The 26,091-nt window shown below is 40.1% G+C and overlaps 1 protein-coding gene across 5 annotated transcripts in view; it reads right to left on the reverse strand.

Annotated features, from left to right (window-relative positions):
• urb1 (URB1 ribosome biogenesis homolog) overlaps positions 1-26,091 on the reverse strand; it is a 77,281-nt gene that overhangs the window by 6,625 nt on the left and 44,565 nt on the right. For all 5 annotated transcript variants that reach the window (XM_051665616.1, XM_051665615.1, XM_051665617.1 and 2 more), the window contains 15 exons: positions 21,491-21,750; positions 20,956-21,244; positions 20,171-20,432; positions 19,797-20,001; positions 11,000-11,177; positions 10,409-10,467; positions 6,974-7,158; positions 6,566-6,676; positions 6,412-6,475; positions 5,028-5,196; positions 4,325-4,433; positions 2,158-2,318; positions 1,862-1,973; positions 521-627; positions 219-362 (listed from right to left, as the gene is read on the reverse strand). In XM_051665616.1, coding sequence (XP_051521576.1) covers positions 219-362; positions 521-627; positions 1,862-1,973; positions 2,158-2,318; positions 4,325-4,433; positions 5,028-5,196; positions 6,412-6,475; positions 6,566-6,676; positions 6,974-7,158; positions 10,409-10,467; positions 11,000-11,177; positions 19,797-20,001; positions 20,171-20,432; positions 20,956-21,244; positions 21,491-21,750 — 2,415 coding nt within the window. The remainder of the gene's footprint in view (positions 1-218; positions 363-520; positions 628-1,861; positions 1,974-2,157; positions 2,319-4,324; positions 4,434-5,027; positions 5,197-6,411; positions 6,476-6,565; positions 6,677-6,973; positions 7,159-10,408; positions 10,468-10,999; positions 11,178-19,796; positions 20,002-20,170; positions 20,433-20,955; positions 21,245-21,490; positions 21,751-26,091) is intronic.

The following is a 26,091-nucleotide window of genomic DNA, read 5'->3' on the forward strand; positions in this document are numbered from 1 at the left end:
TCACGCTACATCAATCTAAACTGTCAAGTTTGATGTCGTACAATCATCTGGCCAGTGTTTCCCACACTCCTGTCATGACAGTGATGCTGAAGTGTGTCTTTTGCCATTTGGTTGATCGGTTTATTTGATCAGCAAAATGATAAGACCGCTGATCGAGTCAAAGAAAATATGATTGGTGGCCAATCAATCGTACCATTCCATTTTTTGTGCATGTGTACCTGAGTGAGCTGGTCACAGAGAGGACTACTGCTGAAGCCCATTAGAGTCTGACAGATGCCTTGCTTCTCAAAGAGCTCATAGCAGAATTTATCTCGGACCCCTTCCTCCAACACACTCAACACCCACTTCCGCTCCATTTTATGCTGAGGAGACAAACAAACAAGAAAAACTCAAGGGTCGAGTCTTCTGCCAGTGATACATTAACTGGTTACAGACATTTGAACGGACATGTTCCATATTCTAATGTTTTGAATACATTTAAGAATGTAAAATAACATGTCAAAGTGAGATGCTTCTTTACCTCCATATCACAGCTGAAGAACAGTTTGAAGAAGTCAGGAATCCTCTTAAGGTCCAAAAACTGAGTTCCCAGAATAAATCTGGTCACTACCACATACATGTGTTCCTCTGTGGGGGGGGGGAAATCAGTTTTTAAGCAAACTCAGTATTACTTATACAACACTCAGTTCCAGTCCTCTAATCTGACTTAAACAGCAATTCTAGAGTGCTGATATTTAGTATAACAGCACTGGGATGCTTTTTTTTTTTTTTTATCCCCTTTTTTCCCCAATTTGGAATGCCCAATTCCCACTACTTAGTAGGTCCTCGTGGTGGCACGGTTACTCAACTCAATCCGGGTGGCGGAGGACAAGTCTCAGTTGCCTCTGCTTCTGAGACCGTCAATCCGCGCATCTTATCACATGGCTCGCTGTGTATTACACCGCGGAGACTCTCAGCATGTGGAGGCTCATGCTATTCTCCGCGATCCATGCACAACTTACCACGCACCCCATTGAGAGCGAGAACCACTAATCGCAACCACGAGGAGGTTACCCCATGTGACTCTACCCTCCCTAGCAAATGGGCCAATTCGGTTGCTTAGGAGACCTGGCTGGAGTCACTCAGCACACCCTGGATTCGAACTCATGACTCCAGGGGTGGTAGTCAGCATCAATACTCGCTGAGCTACCCAGGCCCCGTACTGGGATGCTTTAATGTTTATATAATTCTGTTTCCGACAGGCAGCCATTTTTGTTGTTAGGCAACATGAAACAGTTGATTGTGTCTTACAGCCTCATGCCTACGGCCTATTCACAGCTGTGCTGATATTCAGCTTGTGATATGCTGGTTTGGGAATCTGCTAAATAAGCAATAGGCCTGATGTTATGGAGCTTTAACATTGTTTTAGTGAATTTGCAAACCTTACAACCTCAACAAATGCAAAGTATTAATCAAAGCTAAGAACGAAGAAATCAAAAGGGAGTGTGGAGAGACCGTGAGAATTAGTAAATATTCTTTCGGATTCACATTGCCAGAGAGCACGAGGATGTGCTACGTGATGTAGTGCAGCAAAAGGTGAACTACTATTCAATAAATTGTGTACGTGTTTGGAACCAAGTATACTACAGAGAAATTTCATGTCAGAGTGGGATTTGAGCGAACGTTTTTTTTTTTTTTTACAGGTGAGCGTGAGCGGTACTTGAGCGGAGCGTCTGCTTGGGCCGTGAGTGACTGAGCGGCGCACACGTGCATGGAACGGGTTATTGAGCGGAGTGTCACACCGCTCCACTCACATGCTCTGGTGCTAAATCACTGTCATTAAAAACCTGTAAATACTCTATAGTTCCATAAACTCACTCACCAGGTTTAAAAATTTGTTGAGCAACTTTGGTAATGTAGGTCACATGCACAAATGGCACCTGTTGATTTTGCTTTTGGATTCCATTCTTGACTGTGTCGAGCAAGTACAAAAGCTGGATATCATATGAAAAAAATTAATGAACAGAATTAAGTTTAAGACAGCTCTATATGAAAAATCCTTAAACTGCAAAAGAACAGAAAGGCTATCCTAAATTTAAAAAAATGTTTAATGAATGGAATAGTCATTTGACTGGTCAACAGTTTTCATTACACTTGTAAGCAGTAAAACGTCTCTACCTGTCTCTTCTCTTGGAAACGAGCGCCCTCCAGATGTTGGTAGAAAGAGCCCAGTATTTGGTATGCGGCAGCTCTCACTTTAGGGTCATAGCTGCTCAGGGCTGCCACTGTGACACCCAAAGCATGACTCGAAACAAACTTCTGACAGTCCACCACACACTCTGATAAAGACAGAGGTAGTCACAGGTTAACAAACGTAAATAAACACCAAAATATGTGACCTTCGCAGAGGAGGAAAGCAAATATTTCAAGGGAGGGTTTTTTTCCCGCAACATTATCTGTAGTTTTTTTTTTCTGTCATAGCATTTCATTTGATGCTTATATGAATATTTTGGATTTAAAGCTGTGTAATCAACCTGAAATCTATGTAACTCACAAGTAGGGCGATATATAGAACATGTATGATACACAGCTCTGGAAAAAATTGAGACCACTGCAAAATTATCTGAATTATCTGTTTCTCTGAATTTACTATTTATAGGTATGTGTTTGAGTAAAATGAACATTTTTGTTTAATTCTATAAAGTACTGACAACATTTCTCCCAAATTCCAAATAAAAGTATTGTCATTTAGAGCATTTATTTGCAGAAAATTACAACTGGTCAAAATAACAAAAAAAAGATGCAGTGTTTTCAGACCTCGAATAATGCAAAGAACAAGTTCATATTCATTTTTAAACAACACAATACTAACGTTTTAACTTAGGAAGAGTTCAGAAATCAATATTTGGTGAAATAACCCTGATTTTCAATCACAGCTTTCATGCGTCTTGGCATGCGCTCTACCAGTCATTCACATTTCTGCTGGGTGACTTTATGCCACTCCTGGCACAGAAATTCAAGCAGCTCGGCTTTGTTTGATGGCTTGTGGCCATCCATCTTCCTCGATCACATTCCAGAGATTTTCAATAGGACTCAGGTCTGGAGATTGGGCTGGCCATGACAGGATCTTGCTGAAGCACCCCCAGATCATCACCGATCCTCCTCCAACTTTCACAGTGGGTGCGAGACACTGTGGCTTGAAGGCCTCTCCAGGTCTCTATCTCACCATTAGACGACCAGGTGGAGGATCGGTGATGATCTGGGGGGTGCTTCAGCATGGCTGGAATCGGGCAGATTCGTCTTTAAGGACACATTAAAGAAGCCACATACAAGGTTATACTAGATGAAAACATGCCTCCTGCTCTGACAATATTCCCCAACACTGAGGATTGGTTTTTCCAGCAGGACAATGCTCCATGCCACACAGTCAGGACAATCAAGGTATGGATGGAGGACCACTGGATCAAGACCCCTCATGGCCAGCCCAATCTCCAGACCTGAACCCCATTGAAAACCTCTGGAATGTGAGAGAGCATGCCAAGATGCATGAAAGCTGTGATTTGAAAATCAGGGTTATTCCACCAAACATTGATTTCTGAACTCTTCCTAAGTTAAAACGTTAGTATTGTATTGTTTAAAAATGAATATGAACTTGTTTTCTTTGCATTATTCAAGGTCTGAAAACACGGCAACTGGTGAGTGAAATCTAAACATTTGCCAGCCAGCTGAAAAACATATAAATTTTTAGTTGCATAGCATGAAATGTTGTTGTAAATACTAGTGATTTCCTCTCACTGTAGTGGAGGGTTGCGCATAGAGTAAAAGATCGATCTTGGGATTTAAGAATCGATATATCGAGATTGTCAGTGGCAGTTCTAGCTTCTATGGTGCCCTGGGCGAAACCCGCTTCAACACACCCCCAAAGTTGTTGACACGGGGGCAGTGTCTGTGTGGGTGCCTCGTGCCAAGATGCCGCCCTGGGCAACTGCACGTCACCCATGCCTAAATCCGCTACTGGAGATTGTTCAAATGAAGATTGCGATGCATCTGAAAATCTATATTTTTACCTGCCCCTAGAGCAAATATATAAACATCCAGACATTGAATATAGTCAAAGGCTGAAAAAATAGAGAATATTCCTCATTCTTTTGCATTCAAAGAGGCATGCATTGGTCATACATTTTGTAAATAGAAAGTCTCTCAAAAAGATAAATATCAGTGTCGTAAACTGACTTTCAACTATGCATTTGAAACATTAGAGGAATACATTTAACAATGCTTTTTAACCAGTTATAAAAATGTATAAAGAGAAAAAAATAAAGACATGTGAGTGGTGTTAGGTTACCTGGGCAAAGGATAAAGCTGAACAGAGGGAGGAGGAAACAGGGATCATACAGACATGACAAATCTAGAGACCGTTTGCCCTCCTGTGAGTAGATCAAGCCTTTACTCTCCTGAAGAAAGAGTTACATGCTATTTACACATGATTCAGGATTTAAAAGTACACAAATTATTGTATTTTTTATAATTTTATATCATAAACCTATAATGCAATTTGTTGAAAAACCCCAGACAAGAAATAATAATCGCTTTTGTCAGTGTAAAAGTTAAGGAGTCTGATCAACTATTCCAACAGACTTTAATAAATGTTTATTTCTACATTATAATGATCTTATTTCTTTACTGAACTTCAAGTCAGAGACTTTTAAAGCTGTAGTGAGTCATTTTAAAAGCATTGCAAAAATAAAGACTGTTTTCAAAAAGGATTTCTGAACACTCCCTGTCTTTCACTGGTTGGACAGACAGTCCTGCCTAAAACACATGCCAGGTTGAGCCATATTGTTATTTCAGACTGGTAGGCTCAAGCAATGTCTGGAAGTGCCATAGAGACACTGTGTGAATTTCTTTTGGGGAAAACAACCTACCAATGTCTTACTTATAGTTGTATCTGCATTTTAAGCTGTGATAAATTATCTGGGGAAAATTACACACTTCAGCTTTAATGACCTTAAACATTTGATGCTATTTAATTAAACAGATTTTTGTACCCGAGGGATGATGTACCGCTGCTGTGGGAAGTGCATCACTGTGTTCATCATCCTGTCTGCAGTGAGCAGTGACAGCAGCTGCTCTGAGCTGGGCCTCTGCCACAGTGACGGTCCCAGACTCTTACGGGCTTTATGGTGCTCTAATGCAGAAGGGCCCCACAGCACATACCTGACAAATAAACAGGCCATACATAAGTGTACATATTCAAAGGTTAAAGGATTACTTAACCCTTTAAGCTCTGAAGGTATTTTTAAAAGATTTCCTGTTTCAGTGGCATACCCAAAATTAAAGGCTTATAACTCGACAAAAGAAACAAGGAGGGTCAAGTGTTTGCTATCACTGTAAAGAAAACTCCAAAAGCCTCTCCAAACAAATAAAACATAATAATTGTACATAAAAACTAATTTCACAAGCAAACACAACAATGGCTAAAGGTTTGCATAGCATGGAGACATGTTTTTAGTAATGAGATTACTCAGAATGAGTTTCATTCTGTGCCATATAAGTCATCATTGAGTTTGTGTTATTTACTTGGTGCCATCTCCTGGTGATCATATGTAACATTGTGTTTTGTGTGGATTATCTAATGATCTATGCATCTGATTACCTTGTGTGTGGGCTCGTTTGAAAGAATCTCCTCCTATAAACTTATGGTATGTGACATTTTTTTTACGTTTATGTTTTGCGAAGTTATAAGCGAAAACGCAGCATATAAGTAACACCAACATAATTGTCGAAAACATACTTAGCTATTACTCGCTATATTTTTTTACTGTGAGTAAAACAAATAGGCTGGTTGTATTCTACCCTTTGAGAGGTTTCCAATGACATATGGCACATGGCTATTTGATGAGTTTGATGTTTTTACTGATTGCAATAATATGTACAGTGCAAATGTTTTTATAAATTATTAAAACGGAACACTTCTGATTTGTCTGCAAATTTCAAAGCACTTGTTCAGTTTTGATCAATGCCTACATGCATTTGAAAGTAGACCATCTAAACAAAACGATACCTTTTTTGTGTGGGTCAAGAATGTAGTTATCAATATTTTGATGATTTTTTTTTTTTCACAGTTTGTAGATTTGTACTGTATTTTACTACATTCGCTAAATATTAATATAATTGTTAATAAAAAATATGAATAATAAAATACTAATATTAATAAAAATAATTCAATAATAATACATAAAATACCTTGGGTGGAACAAAAAACATCCTTTTAAGTCATTTCAGAGCAAATACATGTATATTTTATATTACCTGGCCCTACTGGTGTTATACAATCAGACTCGTACTTAGAGTAAGAAAATTCTGTTTCCCATTATAAAGCTCCTTTAAAAACAAGAGACTAAAACATGAATAAAATATCCTGAAACATACTGAAACTCTTTAAGACTAATGTTGTTCTTCTCATATTCCCGCAGCAGGAGTAACAGCTTCTGATCTGTAAAAACAAAGAAGTTGTACAAATTGCAACCAACTTCATCCAAAATTCAGATCATATGAACCATGAGAAATGAACAGTCACATTTACCTGTGGTGCTCAGTGAAGCTCCATATGCACCAAGCAGCACAAGGAAGTGATTGGTGTTACACACTTCGCGACATTTCTTCACTAGTGTGAGCAGGAGAGAAACCAATGCCTCTGGAAATGTAAAAATATTTAATTTGTATATATTTCTGGAAAAAAATTGGTATGTAGTTAAAAAAAAAAAAAAAAAAAGTCATTTAAAAAAATTAAATTTTTTTTTGTTAAATAATGATACATGGATTGGATTGTGGAACTTACTGCAACAGATACAAAAAATGTTACAGTGGGTAGGGTCTATCTTTTTGTTCAGATAGCACAAAGAAACAAGCTATTGTGTCATGAGCCAAGAACTGGCATTCATAAGGGTGTCAAGCTGTTGATACCGTTGGTTTCGGAGTACAAGATCTTTACCTTTAGACAGACTGTCAGGATCGTCCTGTGTGGTCAGCATTGTGGGCAAAAACAGAGAGTGACTGGTGATCATCATATGGAGAGTCGCCAATGGCAAAAACTCTTTAGAGGTCTCTGGTGCTCCATACATGATCTCCAACAGTGTGTTTAGGGTGCCCAAAAAGCCAGGGTCGCAGTATCGATATCTGGACATAAAATTAGATTGAGAGATTTTAATAACCCAGAACTCACATTGACTATGTCCGCAGTGTATTATACATTTGAGCTGGGCGATATATCAAAGATTGTGCTGGCAATGTAAAATATGAAACTACACAACATCATAAATAGTGTGATCATTTTAATGAGCTATTTATTTGGCCATTATACTTTTGTCTTATGACAAGTATGAGAATGTTAAGACCAAGATGTTTTAATAGTGCATCTCATATACATTTCAGTATCAAAAACAATGGTAACACTTTACAATAAGATTCCATTCCGTTAACAACTAGAGCTGTCAGAATTAACATTTTAACGCATGCGATTAATTAAAAAAAGTTTAACGCATACATTTTTCTTAATTGCGAGTAACGTATTTATCGTTAATACAGCATAAATGCTGGTGTGAAGGTCTTTACACTGATGCACACGCCACAGTGCCAGAGCCAGCGTTTCCCTGTCAGTGAAAAAAATGGAGAAAGGACCCCTTAAAACTATTTGATGTACAAAACACTTGGGACTTGTGAAAGAAATCCAGTGTTTTCAGCCTATGTAAGGCATGAATTAATTACCACAGCAGCACTATCACCAAAACACAGAATGAGACGTCTTTGTTTGCAAGCGCTTTTCATGGTGAGTTCAAAGCGTTGCACGATGCTGATGTTGTCACTTTGATGCAAATCATCAACGCAGCTTCATGATTGCTGTAACAAAGCGGATAGCCACAGTCTACCGACAGATTAATATTGTGGATGAATCGAGTTTAAGAGATTCAATGCCCATTGCAATGAATATGCAACCTATTGTGGGGACTAGTTTTTCAGTTAGTCAAACTCCCACTTACACTTTGGGAAACGTTTAATGTTACTTGAATTTATGATATTTTAGTGCACTGTCTTTATATTCTGGAAAGCTTTGTTTGGAAAATGTTAATGAAGCATTATATTGCTACATAATATTTTGTTTTCTTTCCTAAGATGGAAATAAATGAATTTTGACAAGAAAAGAAGTGCCGTAGATAATCACAGCAATGATGATTTAGGGCCATACAGCATGATTGCGAGTGTGATATTGCTTATATACAACAGTTCAACATACAAGTAAATAAAACAATGAAGAAAAACTAAGGACGGTTACAAAAAACGCAGTTGCGTATGGAACTACTTTCTTACGCCACGGGTCAGAATCTGCCGTTGCTTGTTCAAAAGATGCGCCCAATCCTCCGGTGCAAATTCTAAACGTCACTTTAGAACTAGCAATGACGGCTTGGGCTGTTATTGGAGAAACAAGGGTGTGTGTGTGTGTTTGAGGGACAGAAAGGTAGAGAGAGAATGATTGAACATGTGCAATTACCTCCGTTGTCGCGCCTCCCAAGCAGAGATGAACAGTAAAGATATAGCTGTTTAACTCTATTCCTCATATTTAGTTTTAGTCAGCTTGCTGAAGGTAATTTTCTCTGTGTACAAAATAGCTGTCCGAGCGGGGACTTCCCTGAGTATTTTGCAGTATCTGGTTCGTTTCACTCCTCCGCCATGTTGATTGTTTACATCTTAATTTCCCAACGTGGAAAAAACGGTAGGTAAACACCTTGAGTATGTGTGATTACTTCGTCTGTTGTGTCTCTCAGCTGTGATAAGCCTGCTGAAGTTGTATTCCCCAGCAGTAGTCTAGTAGTAATCGGAGTGATCATGGAGTGCGAGGCAATTGCCGATGACTTCAATGAAACCGGTCGCTGACTGGCAGCGCTGACTGAAATATCAGTTCAACTCGCTCATAAAACAAAAAAATGGTCTTTTGTCGCCACCTGCTGGCTAAAATCTTTGTCAAAAGGGAAAAAATAAAGACACATATCTAGCTCCTTTACACTTTTGCGCTGCTCTTTCACTTTAGTTTAGAATGCCGCGAATGCAAACAGATTGATACAAAGAGTAAAGTGTCTGAGTACTGCTGTTCTGAGACATCAGCACTCAAGGAATTTCTCTTGTCCAATCAGATTTGAGGACCGGAACTATTATTATTTTATTGACTAACATGAACTGAGATTAAAGGTGCGCTCAGTAATTTTTTTTTATGCATGTCATCTTGGATTTACACTGACACCTAGAGGCATGGATGCAGCATAATTCAAACAAAATATAACAATACAATAATTTTCCATTACGATGACATTTTAGAAATTAACTTTTCACAGTCAGCCATGATTAATTTAATCTAGGAGTGAAAGTGTCCAATAACAGGACAGTTACTGAGATTAAGCGAGTAGTATTCGGCTGTTCATGTGATTCTAACATGGCAGCCCCCATGTGCGGACCCTCTCCATGTAGAATAAAACAGCTTTCATAAGGTTACTGATATGACTGGAGTCTTCATTTTAATGTGGGTGCTCATGATTTCATACATATGATGCAAAATTACAATTCATGTCTTTAGGAGTTCAACTTTTTAAATCAGGAAGAAATTACTGAGTGCACTTTTAATAAATGGTGTATTCTTATACATTAATATGTTTGAGAGAAAATATAGGTAAATGCTATTAATTATATGTATTATTATCAGTGTTGAGTACTCAAAAGTTACTCAAAGTAAACACATAACTAATTACTCTCTTAAACACTTATAATGTGATGTGTGTGAAAAATAATGACTTTTTCTTCCTTGTTTGTTGTCGCACGCAAGTTATTCATTTGGCTACACGTGTTTCTCCCTTACAACAACTTAATAGGAGGGATACGCCCTTCAGGTGTCACAGAAATGCAAAGAGACATACATATCAACATTATACATTCTGCTAAAATAATACTTTTTTAGAAATGTGTATCCCAAGTATTGTCCAGAAAATTAATAAGTTAAAGTCAGTAACTGTAATCTGATTACAGAATTTAAAATGTAAAGCGTTACACTACTTTTAAATTCTAAAAAGTAATTTGATTACAGTAACTGCAGTATTTTCTTTGTTATCAGATTACACCCAACACCAATAGTTAAATTGTTTACATAAAACAGTTTAATCCACTTTTCTGCAAGGGCTGTTTGGTTAAAATTATAGCTTAAAAAAAAAAATACTAATGATAAAAATAATAATAATAATAAAAATAAAAAAAACAGGTTTAACCCGTTTCAGAGCATACACAAAGATATTATGTCAAAAGGCTGAAAAACATCCATTTATTTTTTTTCCCAATTATATTACCCATCTTTAGTATGCATCATTTATAATATAGGAAATGCACTTACTTCAGTCCAGACTTGACAAAGTTGTTCCAGTCCGATGCAGTGACATTTTCTGGAAAGATCTGGAAAGAATAAACCAGCACATACAACATGTAACTTCAGCTGTGTATTAAGCAATGAAGCATTCAAAAGATGTACTTAACAACCAGACCAAATTTTTGCTGCCTTCACGTGCTATCGGAATTATCGTAAATACGAGTTTCCCCACTCGGAAGTTGCAAATTAAACTCAGAGATAATTTTGATACCCGAGTTTCCGAGATGGGAGGAGTCCTAAACATTCAACATGGTGGAGTACAGTTTCTATAGTGAATGACAGGTTTTATTCATTTTTATAAATACAGCCAATTGTTAGCACTTACCGTTTTGGTCAAATTCATTTATGTATATCAGCAACCATTTGATGCATGTTGTACAATTTCACACCATAAAAATAGCTTGTATTTGACCAAAATTCCATTATTGTCAGCAAGCTGAGTAACACTTTTAATGGTGTCAAAATAAAATTTCCTTAAGTAGTATGTATGAATGAACTTTTTTCCGACAACAAAGCACAAGCTAATCATGGCTAATCAGATGACGATTCTTGACCCACCAGGAGAGATTTGACTCTGGTCAGCATGGCCTCTTCATGGTGGGTTTGTGGGTCTTTCTGCTCTTTGTATACTTTGGACAGCCAGTGGAAAGCAGCAGTGAGCAGAGATCTTCTCCAGTAAGACAGCTCCTCTGAACTATCACACAGCTTTTCACTGATACAGTCTGCCAGCTGCCAACTGAAATAACGAATTGAATGTTAGTAACACATAGTATAAGTGAACAAGTAATTAAAAAGTATGCAAGGATATCTACTCATTTTCTTATCTCACATATTCAGTTGATAGAGTTGATGATACATTCCAGTGTTACATCAAATATGTACAATATATTTTAGATGATTTTTAAAAATTAAGCAACATTGTGAATGTGGTGATTTTTAATGAGCCTTTACTTTGGCCATTTAAGTTTTCTAAAAACAGTGTCTAGCACATTGTTTTTCAAAAGTAGGCTAGTTTCACGCACTCTCCATAAGTCATGACTTCTATGAGAGTGTTAAGATGAAGATATTGTAAACAGTGTCCCTGGTTGGAACTGACAGGATTGGAAAGTGATTGGAAAGTTTAATTTATTTTTGCAAATCACTGCTTTCGAATGGTCTATTTAAATAAAACGGGTCAAAACGTTGATTCAACTATTCCATTGTGTCATCCAAACAAAAATGTTCACGGAAATCCCTGCATAGTTTTAAAATGCTTCAGCAAAAATATGCATTTCGATAATAACTCCTGTTTATTACTATATACTTTTATACACAGTATACGTTTTCATTGAGTGAAAAACAGTGTGGAAAGTATTTTTTTGTGACATTGTAACATTTTTATAAATTTTCAAAAAAAAGAAAATCAAAAGATACACACTATATTGCCAAAAGTATTCGCTCACCCATCCAAATAATTGAATTCAGGTGTTCCAATCACTTCCATGGCCACAGGTGTATAAAATGAAGCACCTAGGCATGCAGACTGCTTCTACAAACATTTGTGAAAGAATGGGCCGCTCTCAGGAGCTCAGTGAATTCCAGCGTGGTACTGTGATAGGATGCCACCTGTGCAGCAAGTCCAGTCGTGAAATTTCCTCGCTACTAAATATTCCACAGTCAACTGTCAGTGCTATTATAACAAAGAGGAAGCGATTGGGAATGACAGCAACTCAGCCACGAAGTGGTAGGCCACGTAAAATGACAAAGCGGGGTCAGCGGATGCTGAGGCGCATAGTGCGCAGAGGTCACCAACTTTCTGCAGAGTCAATCGCTACAGACCTCCAAAGTTCATGTGGCCTTCAGATTAGCTCAAGAACAGTGCGTAGAGAGCTTCATGGAATGGGTTTCCATGGCCGAGCAGCTGCATCCAAGCCATACATCACCAAGTGCAATGCAAAGCGTCAGATGCAGTGGTGTAAAGCACGCCGCAACTGGACTCTAAAGCAGTGGAGACGCATTCTCTGGAGTGACGAATCACGCTTCTCCATCTGGCAATCTGATGGACGAGTCTGGGTTTGGTGGTTGCCAGGAGAACGGTACTTGTCTGACTGCATTGTGCCAACTGTGAAGTTTGGTGGAGGGGGGATTATGGTGTGGGGTTGTTTTTCAGGAGCTGGGCTTGGCCCCTTAGTTCCAGTGAAAGGAACTCTGAATGCTTCAGCATACCAAGAGATTTTGGACAATTCCATGCTCCCAACTTTGTGGGAACAGTTTGGGGATGGCCCCTTCCTGTTCCAACATGACTGCGCACCAGTGCACAAAGCAAGGTCCATAAAGACATGGATGAGCGAGTTTGGTGTGGAAGAACTTGACTGGCCTGCACAGAGTCCTGACCTCAACCCGATAGAGCACCTTTGGGATGAATTAGAGCGAAGACTGCGAGCCAGGCCTTCTCGTCCAACATCAGTGTCTGACCTCACAAGTGCGCTTCTGGAAAAATGGTCAAAAATTCCCATAAACACACTCCTAAACCTTGTGGAAAGCCTTCCCGGAAGAGTCGAAGCTGTTATAGCTGCAAAGGGTGGGCCGACGTCATATTAAACCCTATGGATTAAGAATGGGATGTCACTTAAGTTCATATGCGTCTAAAGGCAGATGAGCGAATACTTTTGGCAATATAGTGTATATACAATGATTCAACATTAACTCTCACTACTTCCCCTCCCCAATCAAGAACCCCACCCGACCCCAAACGAACATCCCAGTGGTCTTACATAAGTACACACATATACAGAGAATTATATATATATATATATATATATATATATATACACACACACACACACACACACACACACACACCTATAATAAACATACAACTCTAAACTATACCGCTCTCTCCACAGACCCACTGCGAGAGCCCCCCAAAAACATCAAATATCTACCCCATTTCCCAATAAAAGAATCCCAGATCCCCAGCCTTCTACATGTTACCTCTTCGTAGGCTGCCACCCTTCCCATCTCCTCGCACCACTCCCGAATTGAGGGTTCTCCCATCGACTTCCAACCCCTTAAAACAATCTGCCTGCCCATCATCGCACTGGTGAAAACCCAATTGTTTATGTATTTGTCACCTACGTCGATGACCGCCCCATCACCCAAAACACAGAGTCTGGGGCAAAACGAAATCTGAATGCCCAACAAGTCACACAGAACACTCTGTACCTTCAACCAAAATTCCTGAATCTCAGCGCACCACCAAAAAACATGGGCCATGTCACCTTCCTCTGATTGGCATCTCCAGCAGGTGGGTGTGTCTTTAAGACCAAGCCTATACAATTTAGAGGGGGTCCAATAGAACCGATGTAAAATCTTGAATTGTATGAGGTGCACCCTTGCATCTCTCGATGCAGTTTTTATTTTTTTTTTAAATCCTAGCCCATTCTATCTCCTCCAATTCCAGGTTTAAATCTTTCTCCCATAATCTCGAGAGTGGTTGAGACTCTGTCCCCCAGACTCTGAATTAATAAGGAGTAATACACTGATGCCTCATGGCCCTTTCCAAAAGCAGAAATCACCTCTCCTAGAGTATCTGCTGCTTTAGGGGGGTGTATGCTATTCCCAAAAATAGTACAGAGCAAATGGCGTACAGGGCAAATGGCGTAACTGAAGATACCTAAAAAACTGAGATCTGGGGATCCCAAAATATTGAACCAGATTTTCAAAGGATCTCATCACACCGCTCTCGTAAAGATCACAGAGTGAATTAACCCCCCTCGCAATCCACTCTGACCAACAAAAAGGGGACTTATTAATGCATAGTTTGGGGTTTAGCCATAGGCTCGAGGCAACATTTAGATAAATATCTGAATTAAACACTCTGGACACTTTTGTCCATACTGAGTGCAAATGTGAAATAATGGGATGTGATTTAACTTCTCCATTTAATTTGATGGAAAGGCTTTGCAATGGCAAAATAGGGGCAAGAAGTTCTTGTTCAATGCAGAACCAGGGAGGGGCTCTTTCAGGTGGAAGCGACCAATGAGCCAAATGTCTGAGACTGAATGCATAATAATAAAACAAACTCTTGGGTAGGCCTAGCCCACCTTTGTCAATCGGCCTATGTAATTTATTGAAATGTAGTCTGGGGCGCTTATCACTCCAAATGAAAGACTTCGCTATGCTATCAAATTGCTTGAAATAAGAGAGGGGGACATCTACTAGGAGAGACTGTAGCAAATAGTTAAATTCTGGAATACAGTTAATTTTAATAACATTAACCTTCCCAATCATCGATAAGTGTAATGAAGCCCACCTGTCTACATCGCTCAAATTAACTGGCTAAATCAGGCAAATTTGTTGGGAATAAAATGCCCAAATACTTAATGCCCTGTTTGGGCCACTGGAAGGCGCCTGGCTGGAAGGCCGTTACTGGACAGTATGCTGTCAAAGCCCAAGCTTCGGATTTAGACCAGTTGCCTTTGTACCCAGAGAACTTGGAAAAGGAATTAATAATTCTGTGGAGGCAAGGCATAGATCTAGTGGGGTCAGAGACGAATAATAAAATATCATCTGCATAAAGCAGAAGCTTATGCGCCACAACTCCCGCAATCACCCCAATAAATAAACCCCACCTGATCTATAAGAGATGTCATAACTTTACTTAATCGGTTAGCCAAAATGTTTACATCTAGCTGGATCAGGGAAATTGGACGGTAACTTTTACACTCGCTTGGATCTTTGTCGTTTTTAAGAATTAGACTGATCCGGGCTTGTGTCATGGTTGGTGGACGCTTTCCATTCTTTAACGATTCAGTATAAACTTCTAACAAAAGTGGAGCCAGTTCTGTAGCATAAGATCTAAAAAATTCAGCGGCAAAACAATCTGGCCCCGGAGCCTTGCCTGTAGGTAAGGACTTAGTTACCTCATCAAGTTCCTCCAAGGTTATCTCAGAATCAAGATTATCACCACCAATATTTCACCACCAGCATTTTTCACTGAGGGAATGGTAGAAAAAGACTCTCTCTGCTTTATATATCTAGCCAAAAGCTTCCCAGCTTTGTCCCCTGACTTAAAGTATGACTGTCGTGCCCTGAACAACCAAAACTCCACTTTCCGCGACAAAATAGTATTATACCTGTATTTCAATCGGGTCAATTCTCTGAGACCATCAGAGGACATTCGGCGCTTCAGCTCTGCCTCGGCACTTTTAATATTCGCTTCCAACTCCACAAGTTCTCGTGCTTTGGATTTTTTGATAAATGAGGCATACTGTATGATCCGACCTCTAAGAACCGCCTTAAGTGCCTCCCAAGCCACACCCACAGAGATACTGAGGACCAGTTGGTCTCTATATAAACATTGATTTCAGTCTTTAACATTTGTTGGAAATCAGGATTTCGCAAAAGGGATACATTAAAGCGCCAACTATATGATTTCTTTTTCTCTGTATGTGGCAACATTTCGAAGTTCACCAGGGCGTGATCTGAGACTAAGATATTTCCAATTGAGCATTCAACAACAGATGAAATGAGGGACTTAGATATCAAAAAAAAAAAATCTATTCTAGAGTAAATCTTATGAACTGATGAAAAAAAAAAAAAAATGCATAATCCCTACCAGATGGGTTCAAAAGTCACCAGATATCTACAAGACCAATCTTGTGAAGCGTCTGTGTTGCTCTAGGGGGTTTACACACTTTTACTTCACTATGATCAAGGACTGAGTCCATCAAAAGATTAAAGTCTTCTCCCAATATTATGTCATGAGAGATGCCAGCAGCTTGCAACATCCCTTCAAGATCTATAAAAAAGCCCTGATCATCAACATTAGGTGCGTAAATATTAGCCAAAATCAACCTTTGCCCCCGAGTTTCTCCTAAAACAATGACTCTTCCTAATTTATCTTTAGTCTGTTTGAGACATTTGAATTGTTGATGTTTATTTATCAATATAATAACTCCCCTGCTCTTACTTGAACCAGCACTAAAGAAAACATGTCCACCCCATATCTTACCACATATTTCAGCTTCCTGCGGGGGAAGAAGCGTTTCTTGAAGAAACACTATATCATATTTCTTATGCTTAAAAACAGAAATAACCTTCCTTTTTATGGGGTGCCCCAACCCATTCACATTCCATGTGGAGAGAGACAACTTATTCATATAAAAATTTGACATATTGATTTAATAATAATAAAAAATAAAAAACAAAGTGTCAAAAACAAGATTACACAGACCACATTCCCCATTAGTGAAACAATCAAACCCCGAACTTCCCCCCGAAAAAAACAAACAAAGAAAAACGTGCGCATTAACCCCACGCAAGGCAGCGCCAACCGGCTGCTGGCGACAATCCCTCTAAACTCAAGAGTCCATGTACGCATGCGAGAACCCCCACGACAAATTTGCCATCGGAATATTCCTCCGGTGCTTCTGCACAAATTTTATGGAGCACAATTACATAAGAGAAAATACTTTGTAAAACAGACCCCAGCCAACAGGCAGAATAACAGAAAAAACATGTAGATTCATTCACAAAACTGTCTCGAAGGTGTGTTCCTCCACAAAATAAACTCCAGCTGATATAAAGCCGTTCAGTTTCCTCGGACAAACAATTGTTCAGTGAGCCGGCTGTTATGAGTGCAGCAGATGAGGTAATCATTCTACTAAGAGGCATAAGCACAAAGAACAAACATATTTAACCACAACTGTCCCGAAGTAGTGTAATTCCACAAAACAACTTCCAGCCGCTAGGCAGAGCCAGCGCGAACAACAAAACCGGCATCCTGGTTCCTCGGATGATCAAGAGCCAAACTAACTCGGAGGCCGCGCAAATAAAAACAAAAAAAAAAAAACACCATAACTTAGCCCATCAACTTTATAAAAGACATCCTTTATGTGAGCATGTAAATATTTTGTGGTCATCCAAAGTGTCCATTCTCGATCTGGCCAGGAACTTCAGTGTAAAAAAATCTTCAGTCAATGCAAAAGTTTCTTGGAGTCATGCCATAAAACAAACTCCAGTCGCTAGGCGGAGCAAAAGAAACAAAAATGGCACCCAGCTTCCTCAGATAATAGAGTACCTGAACCGCGAGTCAGTCCACTAATATAAGAAACATCAAATGGCTTACTCCAATGTATTTATAAAGGACAGTGCCTGTTTTGGACAAGTAAATACTTTGCGACCATTCTTCGTTTCTATTCTCAGTTTGGCCGGGAACATCAATGCAAAGGCAATCTTCTGTTGGTGTAAGAGTTTTACATTCCTTGAACCGATCGCATTTCTCTCGTCAAATTCACAAAGTCCGGGAACAAGAAAATATTATGGTTCTTCCAAGAAAGCTTCCCTTTACTCCTCACCTGGCGCAACACGAGATCTTTATCGGATGATTTCAGAAATTTGGCCAGAATGGATCGAGGCCTATCTCCCTCACCAGATCTTCGAGCTGGGACTCTGTGAGCTCGCTCGATTTCCAGTTTATGGCCTGTTATGTCGAGCAGACTCGGGAAAAACTCGTCCAGGAATTTCACCATATCTCTGCCCTCTTCATGCTCAGGAATTCCAACAATTCGTATGTTATTCCTTCGGCTCATATTTTCGAAGTATTCCGAAATTAATTCCAAATCCGTTTTGGACGCGGGTGGATTAGCGGATAATTCCCTTTCCGATGACTCAAGATAATCGATTCGTTTTTCAACTTCTGTCACTCTTGTGACCAATTCAGAGAATTTTGTTTCCATTGCCGTAATCGATCGACGTATTACAGCGAGATCCTCCAAGTCAGCAAGAACCTTCGTCAACATCACCGACATGTTGGACAGTTGACGCTGAATTTCATCTACCGACACGCCATTTAAATCGAGTCCCCGGCTCGCAGGGCCGCTAGAGGCCTCAGCTTGAACACGTAAGTGTCTTTTAATGTCTCCAGAGTCTGAGGATTTTGACTTCTTTGCCATGTTTTCCTCAAAAAGCAAGTATGTAACTGGGTGTATCGAATCTCACCGGATCACAACATGAAAATAATAAAAAAAACTAGCAACGTTCGCAGATCTCGTGTCTCACACATCTGTCTCTCACATGGCGTCACATGAACCCTCATGGAAAGTATTTTAAACTAGATTTTTACTGTAATTACTGTACATTTTATAATATAATAGCAAAAATATACATGTCGATAATAATTGCTATTTATTACTATGTACTGTTATATTGATGCATATAAAAAAAATGGCAATATAAAATGCCTTGTTTTCACTGAGTGAAAAACAGTGGAAGAGTATTTTTAACTACACTTATTTTTACTGTACTTCTTGCTTTAAACATTTTTTATCTAATAGCAAAAATATACATGTTGATAATAAATGCTGTTTATTATCATGTATTGTTATTTTTATGCAAATAAAAAATGCCTTAATATAAAAATTACTTGTTTTCATTTAGTGAAAAACAGTGTGCAGTTTTTTTCAAACAGATTTTTACTGTATTTTACATCTTTCTTGAAAACTTTCTGAATCTAAGGAAAAAAAATTGCTGTTTGTTACTAATCATTATTATACTGATGCATTCCATATTTTCATTTAGTGAAAAACAGTGTGGGAAAGCAGTTAATGTTTAAAATGTTTTTTTTTTTTACTTTAACCATTTTTAATCTAACAGCAACAATATACATTGATAAAAACAGCTGTTTATTACTATGTATAGTTACAATGATGCAATTAAAAAATGCCTTAAACATTACTTGCTATCATTTAGTGAAAAAAGGGTGGAAAATAAAGGACGGAAAATGAGTTAATATAAATATTTTGTTTCAATTTTGGAAAAACAGTGTGGAAAAGTATTTTTAACTAGTCTTTTACTGTATTTTACTTCTTGCTTTAAACATTATGAATTTAATAGCAAAAATATGCATGTCGAAAATAACTGCCATTTATTATGATGAATTGGTATATTGATGTATCTACAAAATTACTTAATATAAAAATTCCTTGTTTTCATTTAGTGAAAAGTCCTTCACTAGGGAAAGTGGGAAAGTATTTTTGACTAAATTTTACTTCTTGCTTTAAACATTTTAATCTAACAGCAACAATATACATGTCAATAATAATTGCTGTTTATTATTATTATTATTATATCTTGTTACATTGACGTATATGAAAAACACATTTTATTTAGTGAAAAACAGTGTTTTGGCAACAGTGGCTGTCTAGTTTGAAATTATGGTTCCACTGATTGAAAAAAAAAAAAAAAACAACAAAAAAAACAACGTTCTTATAAGCCATTCCAGCGCAACATAAATATTTATATCATTATTTAAGATGTCATTGATTTTTCTATATAACCCAGCCCTATTTGACATCAAGAGTGAGAAGTTTACCTTTCATAACTGTCTGAGTTGTTAAGTATGGAAGGTAGATCATTCATAAGTTGGGTGAGGTCAGAGTTTGAAGCTGCCAGGCGGATGAGGTTGGAGAGGACCTGCACATGGAGACCTGTTGAAACTCTTGCCTCTCCTTCCTGCACTGCACTCCACAGCTCAGACAGTAACGCTTTCTTCAGGGCCTGCAGAACTGATCTTTGAACTGCACATGATGATACATAAGACAAAATGAATCGGACATATCTGACATAATCTGTCATCATTTACTCACACTTAGTCATACAGGTTTTAAACAAAATAAAGGGGAGTAAAAAGTAAAATTTGAGTGTACTAATCCTTTTAGCCATCATTAAAGCAGCAGCAGTACTGACTGTGTTTAGGGCGAGAGGGATCATCCAGAGCGGCTCTCTGCAGGTAAGTGTTGAGTAAACACAGGAAGCTTGTGCTCTGGGAGGTGATCTGTGATAGGTTAGCTGACTCCAGACACCAGAGCTCAAAGCTGAGAACATGTGTGGAGCAGTTCTGAAGCAGAAGAACTCCCAAAGCCTGAGCTGAGGGACTGTCTCTCTGGATACAGTGCAGGAGAACCTCAGTTTGAATGAGTCTTGCACTGCCTGGCTCTTGGGACAACACCTAGAGGAGGACAGTTTTACTATCAGCGTCATGAAAATCCCTCAGAGAAACAGTTTGGATGACAGTAAGATATATCAAAGCAAGCACAAAAAAAAAAAAAAACATTCACCAGGCAGGAATCTATATGTCCGATCACTTAGAAAAGTAATAGCACATCTCAACGTTTTTTTAAAAAAATATTTATGATATACGAATAAGATATTGGAACAAGGAGACCAGCAATACAAAACATTACACAAACGCCTGTTTTTCCTATGATCTATTTATCCCTTGTATAAATGAAATATTACATGTACTGGAAAACTAAAACTACCCACAGATGAAGAAATATTGAAAAACTAAACTAAAACTAACAACAAAATGAAAATGGAAATGGAGTGACAAACTGAAATTGAAATAGATACTTAAAAATGTTAAACTATTACAACCTTGGTTTCCAGCACCCTCGTGAGAGATGAAAAAGCTATTACCAATGAGCAAAGAAAGTCCTCAAACTCCTCCTCTAAATGGGATGATTGCATACCTGCAGCAGGAAGTCCTCAAGCTGTACACACTGGCAGGATGTGAGGAGCGCAGCCAGACCCCGCAGGTGAGCATGTGAGAGAGTACTGAAGCCGCTGCGACTCATGTTGTCTGTGAAGAGCTCCAGCACTGCATGACCGTACACACCGAGCTCGTTCTCAGCTGTCACCAGACACTCCTGAGGGAGCAGCAGCAGGGTGGACACTACCTCCTTCAGACTGTACGAGTCAATGTACTCATGCAGAGATAAGAGCACTCGAAGAGCGCGTGAATCCTTTTTGGGACACTTTCTGAAAAGCAACAGTGATTTTTTTTAAGCGGTGCATCATCAAACACAAAACAAGAATAACCACCCATAAACTTAAAAAAAAAAAAAAGCAGACAGTGGGTATGTTCAGAATAGCGTTCTACCATACTACTTGTACTGTTGTTGCAGTAAATGTATATACAATGTGCACAGTATACAAATGTCCTATATGCATAGAATACCTGGATAAAAAAGTAAATATTACATATGTGGCTGCTGTAATACATACATGCTTTCTTGCAGTTGTTTGAGAACAGCTCTGTGTGTAGTCGTCAGGTATGTACTGATGAGCTCTAATGCGTGCAGCTGTCTGAGTGTGACGGCACTGGACTGCAGCAGTGTGAGCGTGCCCTCCGAGAGACACACACACAGCTGCTTTAAATGCACCGGATTCAGTGTGTGAGGGGGGAAAGTGCCCAGCTCTAGAGCCAGAAACCACAGCTCCACTGTAGGATGTTTGAACACTGATCTGAGCACAGCCCGTATGATCTGGAAAACAGAGGAAAGGAGGGGTGAACAATGGCAGACCTTTGACTGTTCCGCTATATGTCAAACAACAGGGACTGAGTAAATAGCAATAGAAACACATTGGAGCCAATGAAGGAATTTACCTTAAAACAAAACATTAAAGAAACATTCTGGGTCATTTTCATGTTTAGAGCAGAGTTCTGCAAACCCCACCCATAAGAATCACCTCATTAACATACACCAATGAGCCAAAACATTATGACCACCTGCCTCATATGCTGTTGGTCCTCCGCGTGCCGCGAAAACAGCGCTGACCCACCAAGGCATGGACTCTACAAGACCCCTGAAGTTGTCCTGTGTTATCTGACACAAAGACATTACCAGCAGATCCTTCAAGTCCTGTAAGTTGCGAGGTGGAGACTTGGTGATCCAGCACATCCCACAGATGCTCAATTGGATTGAGATCTGGGAAATTTGGAGGCCAGGGCAACACCTTCATTATGTTCCTCAAACCATTCCCGAACAATGTGTGCAGTGTGGCATGGCGCATTATCCTGCTGAAAGAGGCCACTGCCATCAGGGAATACCATTGCCATGAAGGGGTGTACCTGTCTGCAACGATGTTTAGGTAGGTGGCACGTGTCAAATTGACGTCCACGTGAATAGCCGGACCCAGGGTTTCCCAGCAGAACATTGGCCAGAGCATCACACTCCCTCCGCCTTGTCGTCTTCCCACAGTGCATCCTGGTGCCAACACTTCCCCAGGTAAATGGTGCACACGTACACGGCCGTTCGGGCTAGATGGGATAGCCTTCGCTGCCCTCGTACATCGATGAGCCTTTGGTGCCAAACACCCTGTCGCCGGTTTGTGGTTTGTCCCTCCTCGGACCCCAAAAGCCTTGCCGTTTCAGAGATGCTCTGACCCAGTCGTCTGGTCATAACAATTTGGCCCTTGTCAAAGTCGCTCAGGTCATTACTCCTGCCCATTTCTCCTGCATTTAACACGTTGACTACAAGATCTGATTGTTCGCTTACCATCTAATCTACACAGACCTTGACATGTGGCCTTATTAGGAGATGATCAACGTTATTTGCTTCACCTGTGAGTGGTCATAATGTTTTGGCTCATCTGTGTATAAGCAGTGTTGGGGAGAAGTTATCTAAAATTTGTGACACTACTAACTTAACCAGATTTTTCAGTAGTGTCAGAGTAGTTATGCTATTTTCACAATAGTGTTTCTTTTCCAGTAATAAGCTACATTTTCAATGAGTAGCACTGAAGCGTCACACAATGCTACATTTGTCACACTGTATGTATTGTGAATGCAGCAATGAAGCTGAGGGAGTAATCAAATACACTCAAACCATCCTCACGGTCTCATCTAGCACTGAAAAAACCAAATAATTTAAGAGAAATGGTTCTTTTGAACAGTTCATGTAAATGAACCAGTTGAAATAAACGATTCCCTTATATTAAGCTTTGGGAACTCTGATTCATTTTAGTGAGTTGGTTATTTTGGACAATTCATGTAAATGAACTAGTTCATATAAATGATTTACTTATTTACTTGAGCCCCGCCCAGCATTAAAGGGACTTTTCCTTCTTTTTTTAAAGCGAAATATTTAGTTAATTGCTGCTGGTTATCACTATATTTTGATTGTTATCTAAAAAAGGGTGCTTTCTAGTTTTATTAGTGTATAAGACGTATCAATTTATATTTAATGTTGTCACCCTATTTGTTTAACCATTATGAAAATTAACTTTAGGTTACTCACGTAACCCTGGTTCTCTGATAACAGGAGTGAGGTATTTATTTATTTTTTACATACATTGGCTCTTTCAGTTTTTGGTGTTGGTGGTCAATCTGCCAATGACGGCTCCGTGACATTGACACTATTAAAAAAAATGTTTCGGACAAAAGTGTGTTATCCCTAAATAGCACCCACGAGGTAGCCATGCCTCTGGTAGAATTAACTCTGAAGCCCTCCGGAGGTCGCAACCCCAGGCTATAACAACATAATATAATATCCTCCACTACCCAATTGACCCTTCGCTAAGCTCCGCCCCCTTGGTTACCGTTGTTCGCTCTGACAAGCTCTGCAGAAGACCCCATAGGAATGAATGGGAGACTGCCGTGAATGGCGTGGTTTTTGGCAAAATATTCTCAAACTGAATGGATAATATTATTATGTGGGCTGGAATGAAGAGTGGCATTGTGAAGTATATTTATCTGACATTTTTTGTCAAATAAACTGTTAAATTGCACAGTAATTTGATTGAAAACTGCTGACTGTGAATCAGAATATAGGCAAATGATTATCACAGTCACTTGAAAAGAGAAAAGTGTCATTTAATAGCGATCACAAACCTCATAACATTAGTGTAAATAAAAAGAACTGCTTATGTCTCATAACACACTCATTATGATGCTTTGAACTATTTTTCTGAACTGACCCCAAAGGAGTTCCCCCTTGAAGGAAAGCAGGGATTCTCCAGTGACAGAGCGCGCATATACCCTCTGACCCCTTACGGCTAGGGCTGAAGATCTGTAGAATTTTTGATATATGGAGGCTGACAATCTCTCGGTCCGGGAAGTGGAAGAAAAAGCTGCCCAGCGATCGGGGTGCAGGTGGTTTGCCACTAACGGGGAGAGGAGGGAGGTGTAGACTAGACATTCCTAAATCCTCCATATCGTGTACATCCGGCCTGGAAAAGCCTCTGTGCAAAAATCTGTCATCCCAAAAACGTTGTCTCTGCAACACATGCAGGCACCGCTTGACCTGGGCAGCGCAGGACGGTGGCCGTTTATCTTCGTACAGATCTCTATCCGTACACTGGCCCGCCTGATGTGACAGCCAGTCAATGGAGAGCTTGGCTGCTGCCCATCTGCATATTTCAATAGGATCCAGCTCTCCCTGGACAGGAGAGGGGGACTATCCAATGCGCTGTCAGGTCGGGAAGGAGGATTAGCAGGGTGTTTGGCGGCGTCCTCATCCTCCTCCCCATCATCGTCCAAAAGATGATTGTCATCCTCTTCCTCCTTTCTGTCCCCCACCAAAGGGGCTGATTCAAAGAGGGGTGGCAGACAGGGGCGCATTAACGCATGGGCTTACATGGGCTGAAGCCCAGGGGCCCACAACTCCCAGAGGCCACAGCTCATGGCTTCGCCACCCCTATTTCCCCAATCCATGTTCGCTGGAGAAGCGCGTCTAATTGCTTTCAGCCAGAGACGGATTTGTTGACACAAGAGACTCAAGATGGTGCCGAGTATGGTTGCTGCGTTGCGAGCTCCGACACAACATAGCAATGGTTTGTTTGTTTTGTTTACAATTCTTATGTTTTTTTGTCTTGGATGTTGTCTGCCTTATTGTCTACGACAGACAAACACTTTTGGACATTGGCTCAGCGATCTCACACCGTAAACCGGACTTCACATTCCTCAATGCCGACCCGCTGTTTACAAACACGCAAGCGGAGCCCTTTGTCTGGGCAGCACGGCCGCGGAAACGCAGGAGGAAAAGGGGAAACAGAGCCGGCGTTCTCATCAGAGTAAGACGCCGCGCAAATCGACCCCCCCTACCCACTATTCTACTGGCAAATGTTCAGTCTCTGGATAACAAGCTCTGCGAGCTGAAAGCGCGGAGAGACGAGGGACTGCTGCGTTATCTGCCTTACGGAAACTTGGATGTCTGCGGAGATTCCAGACTCAGCCATTGAACCCGCGGGGTTCTCCATGCTCCGAGCGGACAGAGCAAAAGACCTCTCAGGTAAAACTAGAGGTGGTGGTGTATGTTTTATGATCAACAAATCCTGGTGTGATCAGAGGAACGTACATTCCATCAAGTCTTTCTGTTCTCCTGATCTGGAATTTCTTATGCTTCTGTGTCGACCATTCTGGCTACCGAGGGAATTCACAGCGGTCATTATCACTGCTGTGTACATTCCCCCACAAGCCGACACAGACCGGGCACTCAAGGAACTGTATGGGAGTATAAGTGAGCAGGAAACCGCGCACCCTGAGGCCACGTTCATTGTGACCGGGGACTTTAATAAAGCCAGTTTAAAATCAGTCGCACCAAAATACCACCAGCACATTAGTTTCAACACACGAGGGGACCGGGTTTTGGACCATTGCTACTCTCCGTTCCGGGATGGCTACAAATCCCTCCCCCGCCCACCATTTGGCAAATCGGACCACTCTTCCATTCTGCTTCTGCCCGCTTACAGGCAGAAACTGAAACAGGAAGCACCCACCCTCAGAACGATCCAGTGCTGGTCGGACCAATCAGACTCCACGCTACAAGACTGTTTTGATCGCACGGACTGGGAGATGTTCCGGTCCGCCTCTGATGACGACATCG

The sequence above is a fragment of the Myxocyprinus asiaticus genome, chromosome 31, assembly GCF_019703515.2.
Source record: "Myxocyprinus asiaticus isolate MX2 ecotype Aquarium Trade chromosome 31, UBuf_Myxa_2, whole genome shotgun sequence".
In the NCBI taxonomy this organism is placed as follows: Eukaryota; Metazoa; Chordata; class Actinopteri; order Cypriniformes; family Catostomidae; genus Myxocyprinus; species Myxocyprinus asiaticus.